Below are 14927 nucleotides of genomic sequence, written 5' to 3' on the forward strand. Positions count from 1 at the left end.
GCTGGGGAAGAAAGCCAAATGTCTAAACTCCCTCTCCGAAGCAATAGTGTAGTTTTCTCTGGAGTTGGTGATCGGCACTGCCACCCCTACTTATAGAAAAGTGATATAAACATATTTACTCTATATTCAGGAAAGCTTAAATCAAATTTTTAGGTCTCCGTTAGCTGGGAGTGAGTAAAGAGATTCACTTTCTTCTAAACATATTCTGTACTTTTTGAACTGAAAAGTAATTTTCAGCTGGCGGTGTGTGGGGATGGGATGGAAACCATAGAAACCTCTGCAGAAGGCATTTGATAGATAAAAAGAAGCATGGGGAAGGAAGTTTGATGTCTAGGCATTTCAGAGAGAGCATAAACTATCTTGGGAGCACAGGTATGGCTCCCCAGCTCAGCCAGGGCCACAGAAAAGACTTCTCCAAGACTATCCATCACATCTGGATAGGCCCTGCTGAGAGCTCACCTCCTCCAGGAGGCCTTCCCAGACTGAGCCACTTCCTTCCTCTCCCCCTCGTCCCCTTCTCCATCCCCCCATCTTACCTCCTTCCCTTCCCCACAGCACCTGTATATATGTATATATGGTTGTACATATTTATTACTCTATTTATTTATTTATTTATTTATTTTACTTGTACATTTCTATCCTATTCATTTTATTTTGTTGGTATGTTTGGTTCTGTTCTCTGTCTCCCCCTTTTAGACTGTGAGCCCACTGTTGGGTAGGGACTGTCTCTATGTGTTGCCAATTTGTACTTCCCAAGCGCTTAGTACAGTGCTCTGCACATAGTAAGCGCTCAATAAATACGATTGATTGATTGATTGATTGATTGATTGATTGATCTGGTTCTGGGTCGTTCCCCTACCCTTTGATCCATGAGAAAGACCAGTAAGTGATGTTTTGGTCTTTGTCTCTGGTTCTGTTTTAGCTTGTCTTTTCTCTTCCTTTTTGACTCTTGTGCTTCTTCTCTTTGTCTTTCTGGGTCTCTCACTTCCCCAGATATTTCTCTCTTGAACTAATTCCTCTCTGGTTTTCCATTCCCTCCCCCATCCCAAGCTGTACTCCATGTTCACTTCCAGTTCTGAAAAATGAAAAATTGACTCCCAGGTTTTGAATGCTAGTAATCCTCCAACTATTTCTGGGAGAGGCTTTTAAAACTGAGTTGGGAAGAAACATGTTTTATTTTTTTGGTTGTTTTTTTTAAATCTCCCAGCATTTAACTAGTAATGCCATTTCCTGTCAGCCAAATCAATCAATCAATCGTATTTATTAAGCACTTACTGTGTGCAGAGCACTGTACTAAGCACTTGGGAAGTACAAGTTGGTAACATATAGAATCGGTCCCTACCCAACAGTGGGCTCACAGTCTAGAAGAGAGGGCTTACAGTCTAGAAGCAAATAGGAGCAACAGGGTTGATTTGCTCGTTGATTTTTAGAAAACCTCTGTGAGGTTTTTAAAAAGACAGCTCTTATGCCTAACAGATTTTATTTCTTTTGTAGGGTCACCTATATAATGGACACTTGGCAGCCCCTCTTTTGGGTATTCGTCTCTGCAGCTACCTTCTACCCACTCCAGGCACAGATAACTGGTAATACATGCTGAGTTTTGGTACAAGTCAATGGAAATCAAAAAAAGTGTCATGAGATCACCATTCACATGATGAAAAATTCATCTGAAAGCTGATTTAGTTGGGATCTTGGTGTGCATGCAGTGCTGTACATGGTGTCATCATTTAAATTTTATTGAGCATAACTTGGGATCGTTAAATGAAAACGGCTTCCTGACAAATCATCTTGACAAGTTATCAGAGCTAAAGGCATATTATTTTTCTAATATGCCAGTTCTGTTTATGTATCACAACTCCTCTTAAGTAGAGCTGATTTCATTCTCAGATTTACTTGATGACGCCAATATTTTTATAGTTCTCACTTCTCTTTAGTAGTCTAGATGAAAATTTTATCTTTCCCTATTCAGTCTTTCAGTCTGTCAGTGGTTCAGCCTTTCCCTATTACTTGTAGCTTCATTTAAGCTGTAATAATGCGTTTTATATTTTATAGTACCAAAATTGGTCCTGTTGTTTAGTAGGAAAAATATAATCTATTAGTACAGTGCTCTGCACACAGTAAGCGCTCAATAAATACGATTGATGATGATTAATGGGAAACACCATTAGGGGTTATGAAGCTGATAAAGTTTGTTTTCAGCTCTGACCTTCCTCATTTATGAACAGGAGATTTAGTAACAAAACCTTTTTATAAATCCCCAAACTACTTAAATGGCCTATTGAGTGCACTTGAAAGAATACAAGATATTTCTGATTTTTGTATAAAATGAAATCAATTACTATTGCCTGACTATGTTTTCTGTAGGCAACAATGTTTCCCTTTGATAAGCGAATAGAAATCAGTGGCAAGCGGTAGTCATTTTTTTATCCTTAAAAGAGGGCTGCAATAATGGAAAAAAAATGATCTCATGTTGAAGAATTTGATAGGCCATGGTGTGACACCCTCCGAATTCTCTCTCAGCAGGGAGACAATTTCATCTAACCCCAATCCAGGCTACTAGGGTGAGCCCATTATTGGGTAGGGATTGTCTCTGTTGCCGAACTGTACTTTCCAAGCGCTTAGTACAGTGCTCTGCACACAGTAAGCGCTCAATAAATACGATTGAATGAATGAACTGTAATAATTGTCCAGCAACATTGACGAGTTCTACTGGCAACTTGCTATGATTAATCCAACTTGGCTGGCCTTGAGCTTTAAGAATGGGGAATGGCAATTAATTCCACCATTTCACTGGATAATACTGGAAAAACTTCTTTGAACTTTTTGCTCTATGTAATATGCAGAGACAACATGTTCCTATCACTCCAGCATATGGTGGGGTTTAAGAATTTTGTGGAAAACCGTAAGTCATCACATTTTTAAACAAATAGACTACGTTGTCTAAACTGCCCAACCCCACAAACTGCCGTCGTCTGCATATGACCTACTTTGTTGCTCCTGTCGACTTCTGGCTCCAGTTTGTTTAGTTGTTTGGACCACCACAGTGGATTTCTTTGTTGCTGTTTGTTGTTTTGATTTTTTGATTTTTGCATTGGTTTTCAGAAGGACGTGGAAAAAATGCCCCCATTTCGACCTTGCTAAGTTACTCCTAATATCATACTCAGTGGAAAGAGCCCGGGCTTTGGAGTCAGAAGTCATGGGTTCAAATCCCAGCTCCACCACTTATCAGCTGTGTGACTTTGGGCAAGTTATTTTACTTGTACATATCCTCTTTATTTTGTTAATATGTTTTGTTTTGTTCTCTGTCTCCCCCTTCTAGACTGTGAGCCCGCTGTAGGGTAGGGACCGTCTCTACATGTTGCTAACTTGTACTTCCCAAGCGCTTAGTACAGTGCTCTGCACACAGTAAGCGCTCAATAAATACGATCGATTGATTGATTGATTAGAGAAGAGAGACTGGGATAATTTTTGCCCCTGCGGTGGGTCAGGAGAGGACTCTTCAAGGTTGCCCCCACTGCTGAAGTCGCACGTATATGGGTTACTACTATTCTGCATTCCTGAATCTGATGCCTCACGCCCATTTTCCAGAAACTCCCTCAGTTCCCCTGCATTGGAGAATCTATATTATCCTTCCTAATGGATAGGAAAAGCATAACAATTGACCCATGGTCCGTCTGTTAAAGCTTCCCAAGTCTTAGAACCTCATGGTGGTGGGGAGAAGGGGAGGAGAGGCCTTCACAGCCCTCTTGTCAGTCCAGCATGTGGCCTGGACTCAACCGTGAGACTCAAGAAAGTTGTCGCTCTTTAGAGAGACAACCGCAAGGGATCTTTTAAAATGCTGCCATCGACTAGACAATTTTATTGAACTGACTAATATATAAACACACATGTACACAGAAATACACATCCTCCTCTCTCATCATCATCATCATCATCATCAATCGTATTTATTGAGCGCTTACTGTGTGCAGAGCACTGTACTAAGCGCTTGGGAAGTACAAATTGGCAACACATAGGGACAGTCCCTACCCAACAGTGGGCTCACAGTCTAAAAGGGGGAGACAGAGAACAAAACCAAACATACTAACAAAATAAAATAAATAGAATAGATATGTACAAGTAAAATAAATAGAGTAATAAATATGTACAAACACATATACGTATATCCTCCCTCCACATTGCCCACATAAAAGCGTCTTTGTACTGCATTTAGTAATCATGTCTCCTCTCCCATCTATTCCTCCTTCCTCTGCTTTCCTCTCCACCCTACTCTCCCGATTCCTCCACTGCAGCATCGTTCAAGCCTTACGCTGATGTGGTTTTCCTTGTGGATGCCTCCGAGAAAATGGAGCTGAACCACTTGCCGCTGATTAAAAATTTCATCTTCAGAATTATCAGGGCACTGGAGGTTGGAAGCGACCGGTACCGGGTTGGCCTGGCTCAGTTCAGTGAGACAGGTCACGCCGAGTTCTTACTCAACACCTACCTCACCAAGGCAGAGATGATCGACCACGTCCAGCGGGAATTCACTCTCCGACACGGTCCGAGGCGGACCGGTAACGCCCTGCAGTTCCTTCAGAAGATTTTCTTCAGAGAGACAGCGGGGAGCAGGTTCAGTCAGGGCGTCCCTCAGTACGCCGTGGTCGTCACCTCCGGAAAGTCTGAGGATGCAGTCGCGGGAGCCGCCAGGAAGCTGAGGGGAAAGGGAGTAAATATCTTGTCTGTGGGGATTCAGAATTTTGACAAGAAAGAACTGGAGATGATAGCGTCTCCTTCACTGGTGTTCACAATCCAGGGAGAAGAAGGGGCCGGCCAGTTGGAGCGGAAAGTCATCGATTTGCTTCGAAGATCGATTAAGAAACGAGACAGCACTGAGGAGGAGGAAGGAAGCGTTCCAGGTATGCGGTTAAGTATGGAAACTGTCGTAATAATAACTAATAAATTTGGTGGTGATCGTTAAGTGCTTACTATGTGCCAGTACCGCATTAAGTGTTGGAGTAGATATAAGCTCATCCGGTTGGACCCCGTCTCTGTCCCACATGGGGCTCACAGTCTAAATAGGAAGACGAACAGGTAGTGAAATCTCATTTCCTAGATGAGGAAACTGAGGCACAGAGAAGTGAAATGACTTGCCCCAGATCACACATCAAAGAAGTGGCAGAGCTAGGTTGAGATCCCAGTTGGCTGTCTCCTAGGCCCATGCTCTTTCCATTAGGCCATGCTGTTTCTCATGTACATGTGTTGACCGCCAAGCATTAGATTATCAGCTCCCTGAGGGCAGAATCATGTTTTTTATTTCTATTGAACTTTTCCAAGCACTCAGTACAGTGCCTGCACTCAGTAGGAGCTCAGCAATACTACAGATTGATTGAGGGAGCAGGTTTGGTAGCTACTATTGAGAAGCAGTGTGGCTTAGTGGAAAGAGCCCGGGCTTGGGAGTGAGAGGTCGTGGGTTCTAATCCTGACTCTGCCACTTGTCTGCTGTGTGACCTTGGGCAAGTCACTTAAATTCTCTGTGCCTCAGTTACCTCATCTGTAAAATGGGGATGAAGACTGTGAGCCCCACGTGGGACAACCTGATTACCCTGTATCTACCCCAGTGCTTAGAACAGTGGTTGGCACATAGTAAGCGCTTAATAAATACCAATATTATATTATTATTACTATCATATCTTGGGACATAGAGTGACCAACCATCTGTGTGGGGAAGGGAAAGAGGATTTTTCTTTCAAATTTTGCTTTTTTTGTAGATTACTCTGTCCTTTATTTTGTCCTACTCTCCCCCAGGTTTTGACACCCTTATATGTCTCCGTAGTGCTAAGTGAAGTGTCTTGCACATTGTAACCACTTGATAAATGCTATTACTCCTACCTTACTCCTACCAATTACTAAAGGGAGACATAAGTGAGACGATCTACTTTCCTCATACAGAAAGGCTTTCATAATAATTTCCAGCACTTACGCATTCAGAGGAGAAAAACCCTTTGCGACATTGGGTATTGTGTGTATTATACAGTTTGACTTCTCCTTCAAAAAAAGAGTTATTGTTAAATTTTAATCCAATTTACAAGTGGGTTGTGAGTGTGCATGTTATGAGTGTGAGCCCGCTGTTGGGTAGGGACCGTCTCTATATGTTGCCAACTTGTACTTCCCAAGCGCTTAGTTCAGTGCTCTGCACACAGTAAGCGCTCAATAAATACAACTGAATGAACGAATGAATGAGGGTGGAACTATGATAATCTTTTAAATTTTGCTCTCCCACCAATTCACAGAGCATTATCTGTTTTTTATTTTAGGGTGTATGAGTGCTACTGTAGCAGACATAGTATTCCTGGTTGAGGAATCCAGCAATATCGGGCAGAGTGCCACCCAGCAAATTGGGAACATTTTGAGGGAAACTGTCAAATTCCTTAATATTGGACCCGATAATGTGAGAATTGGTTTGGTGCTTTACAGTGATGAGCCAAGACTTGTATTTTCCCTGGAACCATTTCAGACCAAAGAGTCAATTATGAGCCATTTGGCCAAACTGCCATTCCGAGGTGGGAAGCCCAAGACTGGAGCTGCCTTGAAATTCCTAAGGGAAAAGATTTTCACGCAGGATGGGAATAGCAGGTATAAACAAGGAGTGCCGCGGATGGCAGTAGTTGTCACAGAAGGCTTCTCTGAGGACAGAGTGAGTAAATCTGCTTCTCAACTCCGCCGGGCTGGTGTCACCATCTATGCTCTAGGTACCCAAGGAGGCTCGGAGAGTGGCAACCTAGAGAAAATGGCATCGTATCCCCCTCGGAAGCATGTCATGAAACTGGAACTCTTTCAGGACCATTCTTTCGCTGGGAAGAGGATCGAGAAACTGCTTTGTACTGATGATCTCTTTCAAACTTCAGTTGCAATGTTAAACAATGCCCTGAAAAGAGGTAAGAGGAGTAGTCTATGTTGCAGGTCTTTCTTCCACAAACTCACATATATAAACGCACATGCACGCACACACACTCTTTCAAAAGAAAGATCTTTGAATTCCTTTGAAGCCCAAGAAAGAACACGATCAAATGATCAATGGGTATTCAAAGCTGTGTTCACACTATAACATCTTGAGAAGAAAAAACAAACTCCTCCTTATCTAGGCTGATGGAAAGCAAAACATGGATAACTGAATTGTTTTGGATAATTGTAATGCAAAGCAACCTTCATTTTAATCAATAGTCCCCACCAAAACTTTCACCAGAGTTGTTAATAAGGAACAAAATTAAGAAATTAGGATTTTTTTCTCCTGTAATTTCCCCCGGCTCACTTCTGCTGGAATTCTACCGCAGAAGTCTGCAGCCTAATCATGCAGAAAATCCCCCCCCTAAAAAAATCTTTGAGCAGTTGGTATGCAAAAAGCCTATCATAAAATTAATAAGTACATAACAGAGTTTAAAAAAAATGATGGCATTTGTTAAGCACTTACTATGTGAAGCACTGTTCTAAGTGCTGGGGGGATAAAAGGTGATCAGGTTGTCCCACGTGGGGCACCCCCATTTTACAGATGAGGTAACTGAGGCTCAGAGAAGTGAAGTGACTTGCCCAAGGTCACACAGCAGACATGTGGTGGAGCCAGAATGAGAACCTCTGACTCCCAAGCCTGTGCTCTTCCCACTGAGCCACGCTGCAACAGGGATATTAGTCATTTCAAGTTAATATTGCATTTACATTGCAATGGGACTTAGAAGAGGAGAAGGTGGGTGAGAAAATATTAGTGGAGAAGAAGAGAGTGAGAAAGAGAGAGACAGGGAAAGAGACAGAGACAGCGTGTGTGTTTCCACCCTAGGAAGTGATCCTATGATTCAAGTGGGTAGATCTAGGAGCTATTACCTGGAAAAAGCAGTCTTTATTTCATTTCTGACTCATCCCACTCATGGGCTTTGGAGTCAGAGGTCACGGGTTCAAATCCTGGCTCCGCCAATTGTCAGCTGTGTGACTTTGGGTAAGTCACTTCACTTCTCTGGGCCTCAGTTACCTCACCTGTAAAATGGGGATGGAGACTGTGAGCCCCCCGTGGGACAATCCGATCACCTTGTAACCTCCCCAGCGCTTAGAACAGTGCTTTGCACATAGTAAGCGCTTAATAAATGCCATCATTATTATTACGGCATCCTGGTTCCCGCTCTGCCCTGAACAGCCCCACTTTCAGTTTAGGGGTGGTACAGACTCCCCTCCAACCCAGTGGGGAACAATGTTTCCACCGGTTCCTTTTCTCCCCTGGAGACCAGCCCTTGGAGCAGTTTCCTTGGGGCCGATTTGGAAGGAAACTTTCTGTCTATATTAACTTTCATTCATTCATTCATTCAATCATATTTATTGAGCGCTTACTATGTGCAGAGCACTGTACTAAGCGCTTGGGAAGTACAAGTTGGCAACAGAGACGGTCCCTACCCAACAGCGGGCTCACAGTCTAGAAGGGGGAGACAGAGAACAACACATATTAACAAATAAAATAAATAGAATAAATATGTACAAATAAAATAGAGTAATAAATATTAAGAGCTTACTATGAGCCAAGCACTATGGTGGATACAAGCAAATCAGGTTGGACACAGGCTGTCATTCATTCAATCATATTTATTGAGTGCTTACTATGTGCAGAGCACTGTACTAAGCGCTTGGGAAGTACAAGTTGGCAACAGAGACGGTCCCTACCCAACAGCGGGCTCACAGTCTAGAAGGGGGAGACAGAGAACAAAACATGTTAACAAATAAAATAAATAGAATAAATATGTACAAATAAAATAGAGTAATAAATATTAAGAGCTTACTATGAGCCAAGCACTATGGTGGATACAAGCAAATCAGGTTGGACACAGGCTGTCATTCATTCAATTGTATTTATTGAGCGCTTACTATGTGCAGAGCACTGGACTAAGCGCTTGGGAAGTACAAGTTGGCAACAGAGACGGTCCCTACCCAACAGCGGGCTCACAGTCTAGAAGGGGGAGACAGAGAACAAAACATATTAACAAATAAATAGAATAAATATGTACAAATAAAATAGAGTAATAAATATTAAGAGCTTACTATGAGCCAAGCACTACGGTGGATACAAGCAAATCAGGTTGGACACAGGCTGTCATTCATTCAATTGTATTTATTGAGTGCTTACTGTGTGCAGAGCACTGGACTAAGCGCTTGGGAAGTACAAGTCGGCAACATATAGAGACAGTCCCTACCCGACAACGGGCTCACAGCCTAGAAGGGGGAGACAGGCAACAAAACAAAACATGTAGACAGGTGTCATAATCGTCCCATGTGGGGCTCACAGTCTCAACCCCCACTTTACAAGGTGAGGCAACTGAGGCAGAGAAGTGACTTGCCTAAGGTCACACAGCAGACAAGAGTGACAACCTAGGCTCCTTCCACTAGGTCACGCAGACTATGAGCTCCTTGTGGGCAGGGAACACTTCTGCCAACTCGACTGTTATCGTTCCATCCCAGACACCTAGTCCTAGTTACCCGGCAAACACTCCGCTTCCACCAGCCAATTCCACTGCCTGATTGATTCCAGTTCCGAGCAGAACCATTCCCACTCTGCAACGGCTGTTCCATCTCCAAGGGTGCCAAGCATAGACAGGAAACTAATAGTCCTGGTGTCTGTTAGGCGCTTTCAGCTCGAGTGTAGAACCAGTTCTCGTCATAAGGCGCCAATTCTTTGTGTTTGGCTAGCTTGACTGTGTCCACCCATTCGGGGACCTTTAGCTTCCCTGACTTTTTTTTTTAATGCCAGCATCATCATCATCATCATCAATCGTATTTATTGAGCGCTTACTGTGTGCAGAGCACTGTACTAAGCGCTTGGGAAGTACAAGTTGGACATGTACTACCCATGTCCTACAGCACATGTCCTACCCTGTGAAGGAAGGACAGAAAGAAAGTGAGAGAATAAGAGGGAAGTAAAGATAAAGAGAGTTCTCATCCTGCTCCTCTGCCACTACCGCCATGGCTTAATTCAGCTGCTCCTGGACCTGGTGGGTGCAAAGGCTCATGAGAAGTGTTTGTGGCATCCAGCACATATTGTACATATTTATTACTCTATTTATTTATTTATTTTACCTGTACATATCTATTCTATTTATTTTATTTTGTTAGTATGTTTGGTTTTGTTCTCTGTCTCCCCCTTTTAGACTGTGAGCCCAATGTTGGGTAGGGACTGTCTCTATATGTTGCCAATTTGGACTTCCCAAACGTTTAGTACAGTGCTCTGCACACAGTAAGCGCTCAATAAATACGATTGATGATTGATGATGATGATTCAGCACAGCGACTGAACTAGTCCCCTGCCCTGGCACCTCCCCGCCTGGTGTGCAGCAACCTGTGGCGATTATTAGTACGCGTGTTGCCCGGCTTCAGGCAAGGGGGCTGCTTGGCCCGGTACAATGCTCTGCACGCAGCAGCGCGGCTCAGTGGAAAGAGCCCGGGCTTGGGAGTCAGAGGTCATGGGTTCTAATCCCACTCCGCCACTTGCCCCAACTTGTACTTCCCAAGCTCTTAGTACAGTGCTCTGCACACAGTAAGCGCTCAATAAATACGATTGATTGATTGATTGATTGTAGACTGTGAGCCCACTGTTGGGTAGGGACTGTTTCTATGTGTTGCCAACTTGTACTTCCCAAGAGCTTAGTACAGTGCTCTGCACACAGTAAGCGCTCAATAAATATGATTGATTGATTGATTGATTATCAGCTGCGTGACTTTGGGCAAGTCACCTCACTTCTCTGTGCCTCAGTTACCTCACCTGGAAAATGGGGATTAAGACTGTGAGCCCCACATGGGACAACCTGATGACTCTGTATCAATCAATCAATCAATCAATCAATCGTATTTATTGAGTGCTTACTGTGTGCAGAGCACTGTACTAAGCGCTTGGGAAGTACAAGTCGGCAACACATAGAGACAGTCCCTACCCAACAGTGGGCTCACAGTCTAGAAGCGGGAGACAGAGAACAAAACCAAACATACTAACAAAATAAAATAAATAGAATAGATATGTACAAGTAAGATAAATAAATAAATAGAGTAATAAATAAATAAATAGAGTAATTTAATATAATATAATATATTAGAATAGAATAGAATAGAATGGAATAGAATAGAATAGAATATATTATCTAATCTAATATAATATATTAGATTAGATAATATAATATAAATAGAGTATCCCCCCCAAGTGCTTAGAATAGTGCTTGGCACATAGTAAGCGCTTAACAAGCTAGCTAGCTAGCGCTTAGCTTAGCGCTAGACTGTGAGCCCACTGTTGGGTAGGGACCGTCTCTATATGTTGGCAACTTGGACTTCCCAAGCTCTGCACACAGTAAGCGCTCAATAAATATGATTGAATGAATGAATGAACAAATACCATTATTATTATTATTATTATCAATAAATTTGACTGACATTGCCGCTTTCTGTCGCTGCTGTTAGCTACTGGAAAGAGTGGGCAAACAGGAGGGCAGTGGGAACTATAATTCTATTTATATAGCTATAATTCTATTTATTTACCTGTTTTGCTTTGCTGTCTGTCTCTCCCTTCTAGACTGCGAGCCCGTTGTTGGGTAGCGACCATTCTCTATATGTCGCCGACTTGTAACATATAGCTACAAGTCATATGTAGTTATATATATATAGTTAAGGAAGCAGCATGGCTCAGTGGAAAGAGCCCGGGCTTTGGAGTCAGAGGTCATGGGTTCGAATCCCAGCTCCGCCACATGTCTGCTGGGTGACCTTGGTCAAGTCACTTAACTTCTCTGAGCCTCAGTTACCTCATCTGTAAAATGGGGATTAAGATTGTGAGCCCCACATGGGACAACCTCATCACCTTGTATCTGCCCCCAGAGCTTAGAACAGTGCTTTGCACATAGTAAGTGCTTAACAAATACCATTATTATTATTATTATTATTATATAGTTACAACTAAGTTCCCAAGCACTTAGTACAGTGCTCTGCACACAGTAAGCACTCAATAAATACGGTTGCACGAATGAATGAAAGTGGGGCACAGAAGCAGGTCCGGCTTGCCCTGCTGTCTGGTGAGGAGTGGAGTCACCACCTTGGCTTCCCCTCGTCCTCTTTCTGGCTCAGAGGGATGGGCAAGCTAGCCGCTTCCTACCCAATTTTCTGCACAGAAAGTGAACGGTGTGGTCAGATGGGATGTCAGATGCTCCATTCATTCATTCAATCGTATTTATTGAACGCTTACTGTGTGCAGAGCACTGTACTAAGCGCTTGGGAAGTACAAGTTGGCAACATATAGAGACGGTCCCTGCCCAACACGGGCTCACAGTCTAGAAGGGGGAGACAGACAACAAAACAAAACATATGGACAAGTGTCAAGTCATCAGAATAAACAGAGATATATACATAGTTATATATTACATATAATATACATGTTATATATAAATATTATATATATATATGTATATAAATAAATAGAAATACCACATGCAGCAAGGAGAATGGAGGGAGGGCAAAACAGATCTGTGCTAGTCTCTCTGTTTCCCACCAACCTCCCTGCATCGCCGAGGTAGAAGGAGAGAGCGAAGTAGACACACTCCCACCGGCACTAGTCAGTTTGGTGGGAATGTCCATGTGCGAATTGGGAAAAGGGAAGAAGGCAAGTGTGAAGCAATGGAAAATTGAAGAGGTGAGGTGGCAGGGGCAGGTGCGTATTATCAAAACTGGTTTCTGTCAATGTAGAGGACGGATGAAAATTTGTTATTGCGACACTGAAAGTTCCTCCTTTGAGGGATAAGCAAACAGGACGATCCCTGGAAAGCTTGAACTGTTTTTAGACTGTGAGCCCACTGTTGGGTAGGGACCGTCTCTATATGTTGCCAATTTGTACTTCCCAAGCGCTTAGTACAGTGCTCTGCACATAGTAAGCGCTCAATAAATACGATTGGTGATTGATGATGTGACGCTGCTGCTTACGTTTTTTCCACCCTCCCGCCTATCCTCACGGATCAGGCTGCAGGGACACAGAGAAAGCGGATATTTACTTCCTGATTGACGGCTCCGGCAGCATAGACCACGATGACTTCCTGGACGTGAAGATGTTCATGACTGAGGTGTTAAGCGTGTTCCCGCTGGGCACCGACCAAGTGAGATTTGGGGTGGTGCAGTATTCAGACAGTCCTCACCTGGAGTTTGAGCTTGGCCAGTATGACGGCACGGTAAAATTGAAGGAGGCCATCGGAGGCATTAAACAGCTAAGAGGGAGAGCCCGGATGGGAGAAGCACTAAAATATATGAAGCAGCGTTTCACGGATAGCGGCCCGGTCAAAATCCTGATCGTCATCACAGCCGGGAATGATCAGGATGAAGGGGCAGAATCGGCCCGTGAGCTGAGGCAAAGGGGAATTGTCATCTATGCTATCGGTGTCAAAACTGACAACAAAGTAAAACTTATTACTATTGCGGGGACGGAAGAGAACGTGTTCTTTGTGAATGACTTTGACACCCTGAAGCATATCAAAGATGAGGTGGTCCAGGATATCTGTTTCCCAGGAGGTAAGAGATTTACATAAATCAGCTTACACTTATTGTCTACCTCAGGGCTTGTCTTTGGGTTATATAATAATAATAATGATAATGGCATTTATTAAGCGTTTCCTATGTGCAAAGCACTGGGGAGGTTACAAGGCGTTCAGATTGTCCCACGGGGGGGCTCACAGTCTTAATCCCCATTTTACAGATGAGGTAACTGAGGCGCAGAGAAGTGAAGTGACTTGTCCAAAGTCACACAGCTGACAATTGGCGGAGAGGGATTAGAACCCATGACATCCGTTTCCCAAACCCGGGCTCTTTCCACTGAGCCACACGGCTTCTTTCAGTGTTATTGTCCCAATTTTGTATCCCTGATATGCAGATTGTGGGTTTCGGGGATCTGAAACCCTGATTTATAGAGGGAAGGAATGACAACTATGCAAAGCTCACATTTCTTTTAATTTGAAAAAAAAAGAGAAATAAATTAATATTTATTAGAAATAAAGGGGTTTATTGTAAGCTTTGGAAAAATAGTTGTCATTGTAACATTCTATCTAGCCCTTGCATCCCAAACTCCATAGTCTGAATTCCCACGCCCTTCAAAATAAGAAAAAATCGAGCTCAATGTTCTTAGAGTAAAATGCACTGGGAAAATTGTGCTTTCTTTTAATATTGTTAAGATTTTTGTATCAGTATGAGAATGGCTCTGGTTGGAATCTTTCCTACATCTCACTAGAAAGTGTGAGGATATATGTAAGTGTGAGAAGCAGCATGGCTCAGTGGCAAGAGCCCGGGCTTGGGAGTCGGAGGTCATGGGTTCTAATCCCGCCTCCACAGCTCAGGGGAAAGAGCCCGGGCTTTGGAGTCAGAGGTCATGGGTTCAAACCCCGACTCCGCCGCTTGTCAGCTGTGTGACTTTGGGCAAGTCACTTCACTTCTCTGGGCCTCAGTTCCCTCATCTGTAAAATGGGGATGAAGACCGTGAGCCCCCATGGGACAACCTGATCACCTTGTAACTTCCCCAGCACTTAGAACAGTGCTTTGCACATAGGAAGCACTTAATAAATGCCATGAAGCAGCGTGGCTCAGTGGAAAGAGCACGGGCTTTGGAGTCAGAGGTTATGGGTTCAAATCCCAACTCTGCCACATGTCTGCTGTGTGACCTTGGGCAAGTCACTTAACTTCTCTGAGCCTCAGTTACCTCATCTGTAAAATGGGGATTAAGACTGTGAGCCCCACGTGGGACAACTTGATCACCTTGTATCCCCCCCAGCGCTTAGAACAGTGCTCTGCACATAGTAAGCACTTAACAAATGCCATCACTATTATTATTATTATTGTCAGCTGTGTGACTTTGGGCAAGTCGTTTAACTTCTCTGGGCCTCAGTTATGACTTTGGGCAAGTCGCTTAA

At 43.4% G+C, this 14927-nt stretch overlaps 1 protein-coding gene across 1 annotated transcript in view; it reads left to right on the forward strand.

The window, feature by feature from the left end:
- The first annotated feature begins 1507 nt into the window (after positions 1-1507).
- Positions 1508-14927, forward strand: part of LOC119922424 (collagen alpha-4(VI) chain-like) — a 78105-nt gene continuing 64685 nt past the window's right edge. The window contains 4 exon segments of the mRNA XM_038742271.1: positions 1508-1583; positions 4293-4898; positions 6297-6917; positions 12997-13539. Of these exon segments, the coding sequence (XP_038598199.1) occupies positions 1508-1583; positions 4293-4898; positions 6297-6917; positions 12997-13539 (1846 nt within the window).

This window comes from Tachyglossus aculeatus, chromosome 2 (genome assembly GCF_015852505.1).
Source record: "Tachyglossus aculeatus isolate mTacAcu1 chromosome 2, mTacAcu1.pri, whole genome shotgun sequence".
NCBI classification, from domain to species: domain Eukaryota; kingdom Metazoa; phylum Chordata; class Mammalia; order Monotremata; family Tachyglossidae; genus Tachyglossus; species Tachyglossus aculeatus.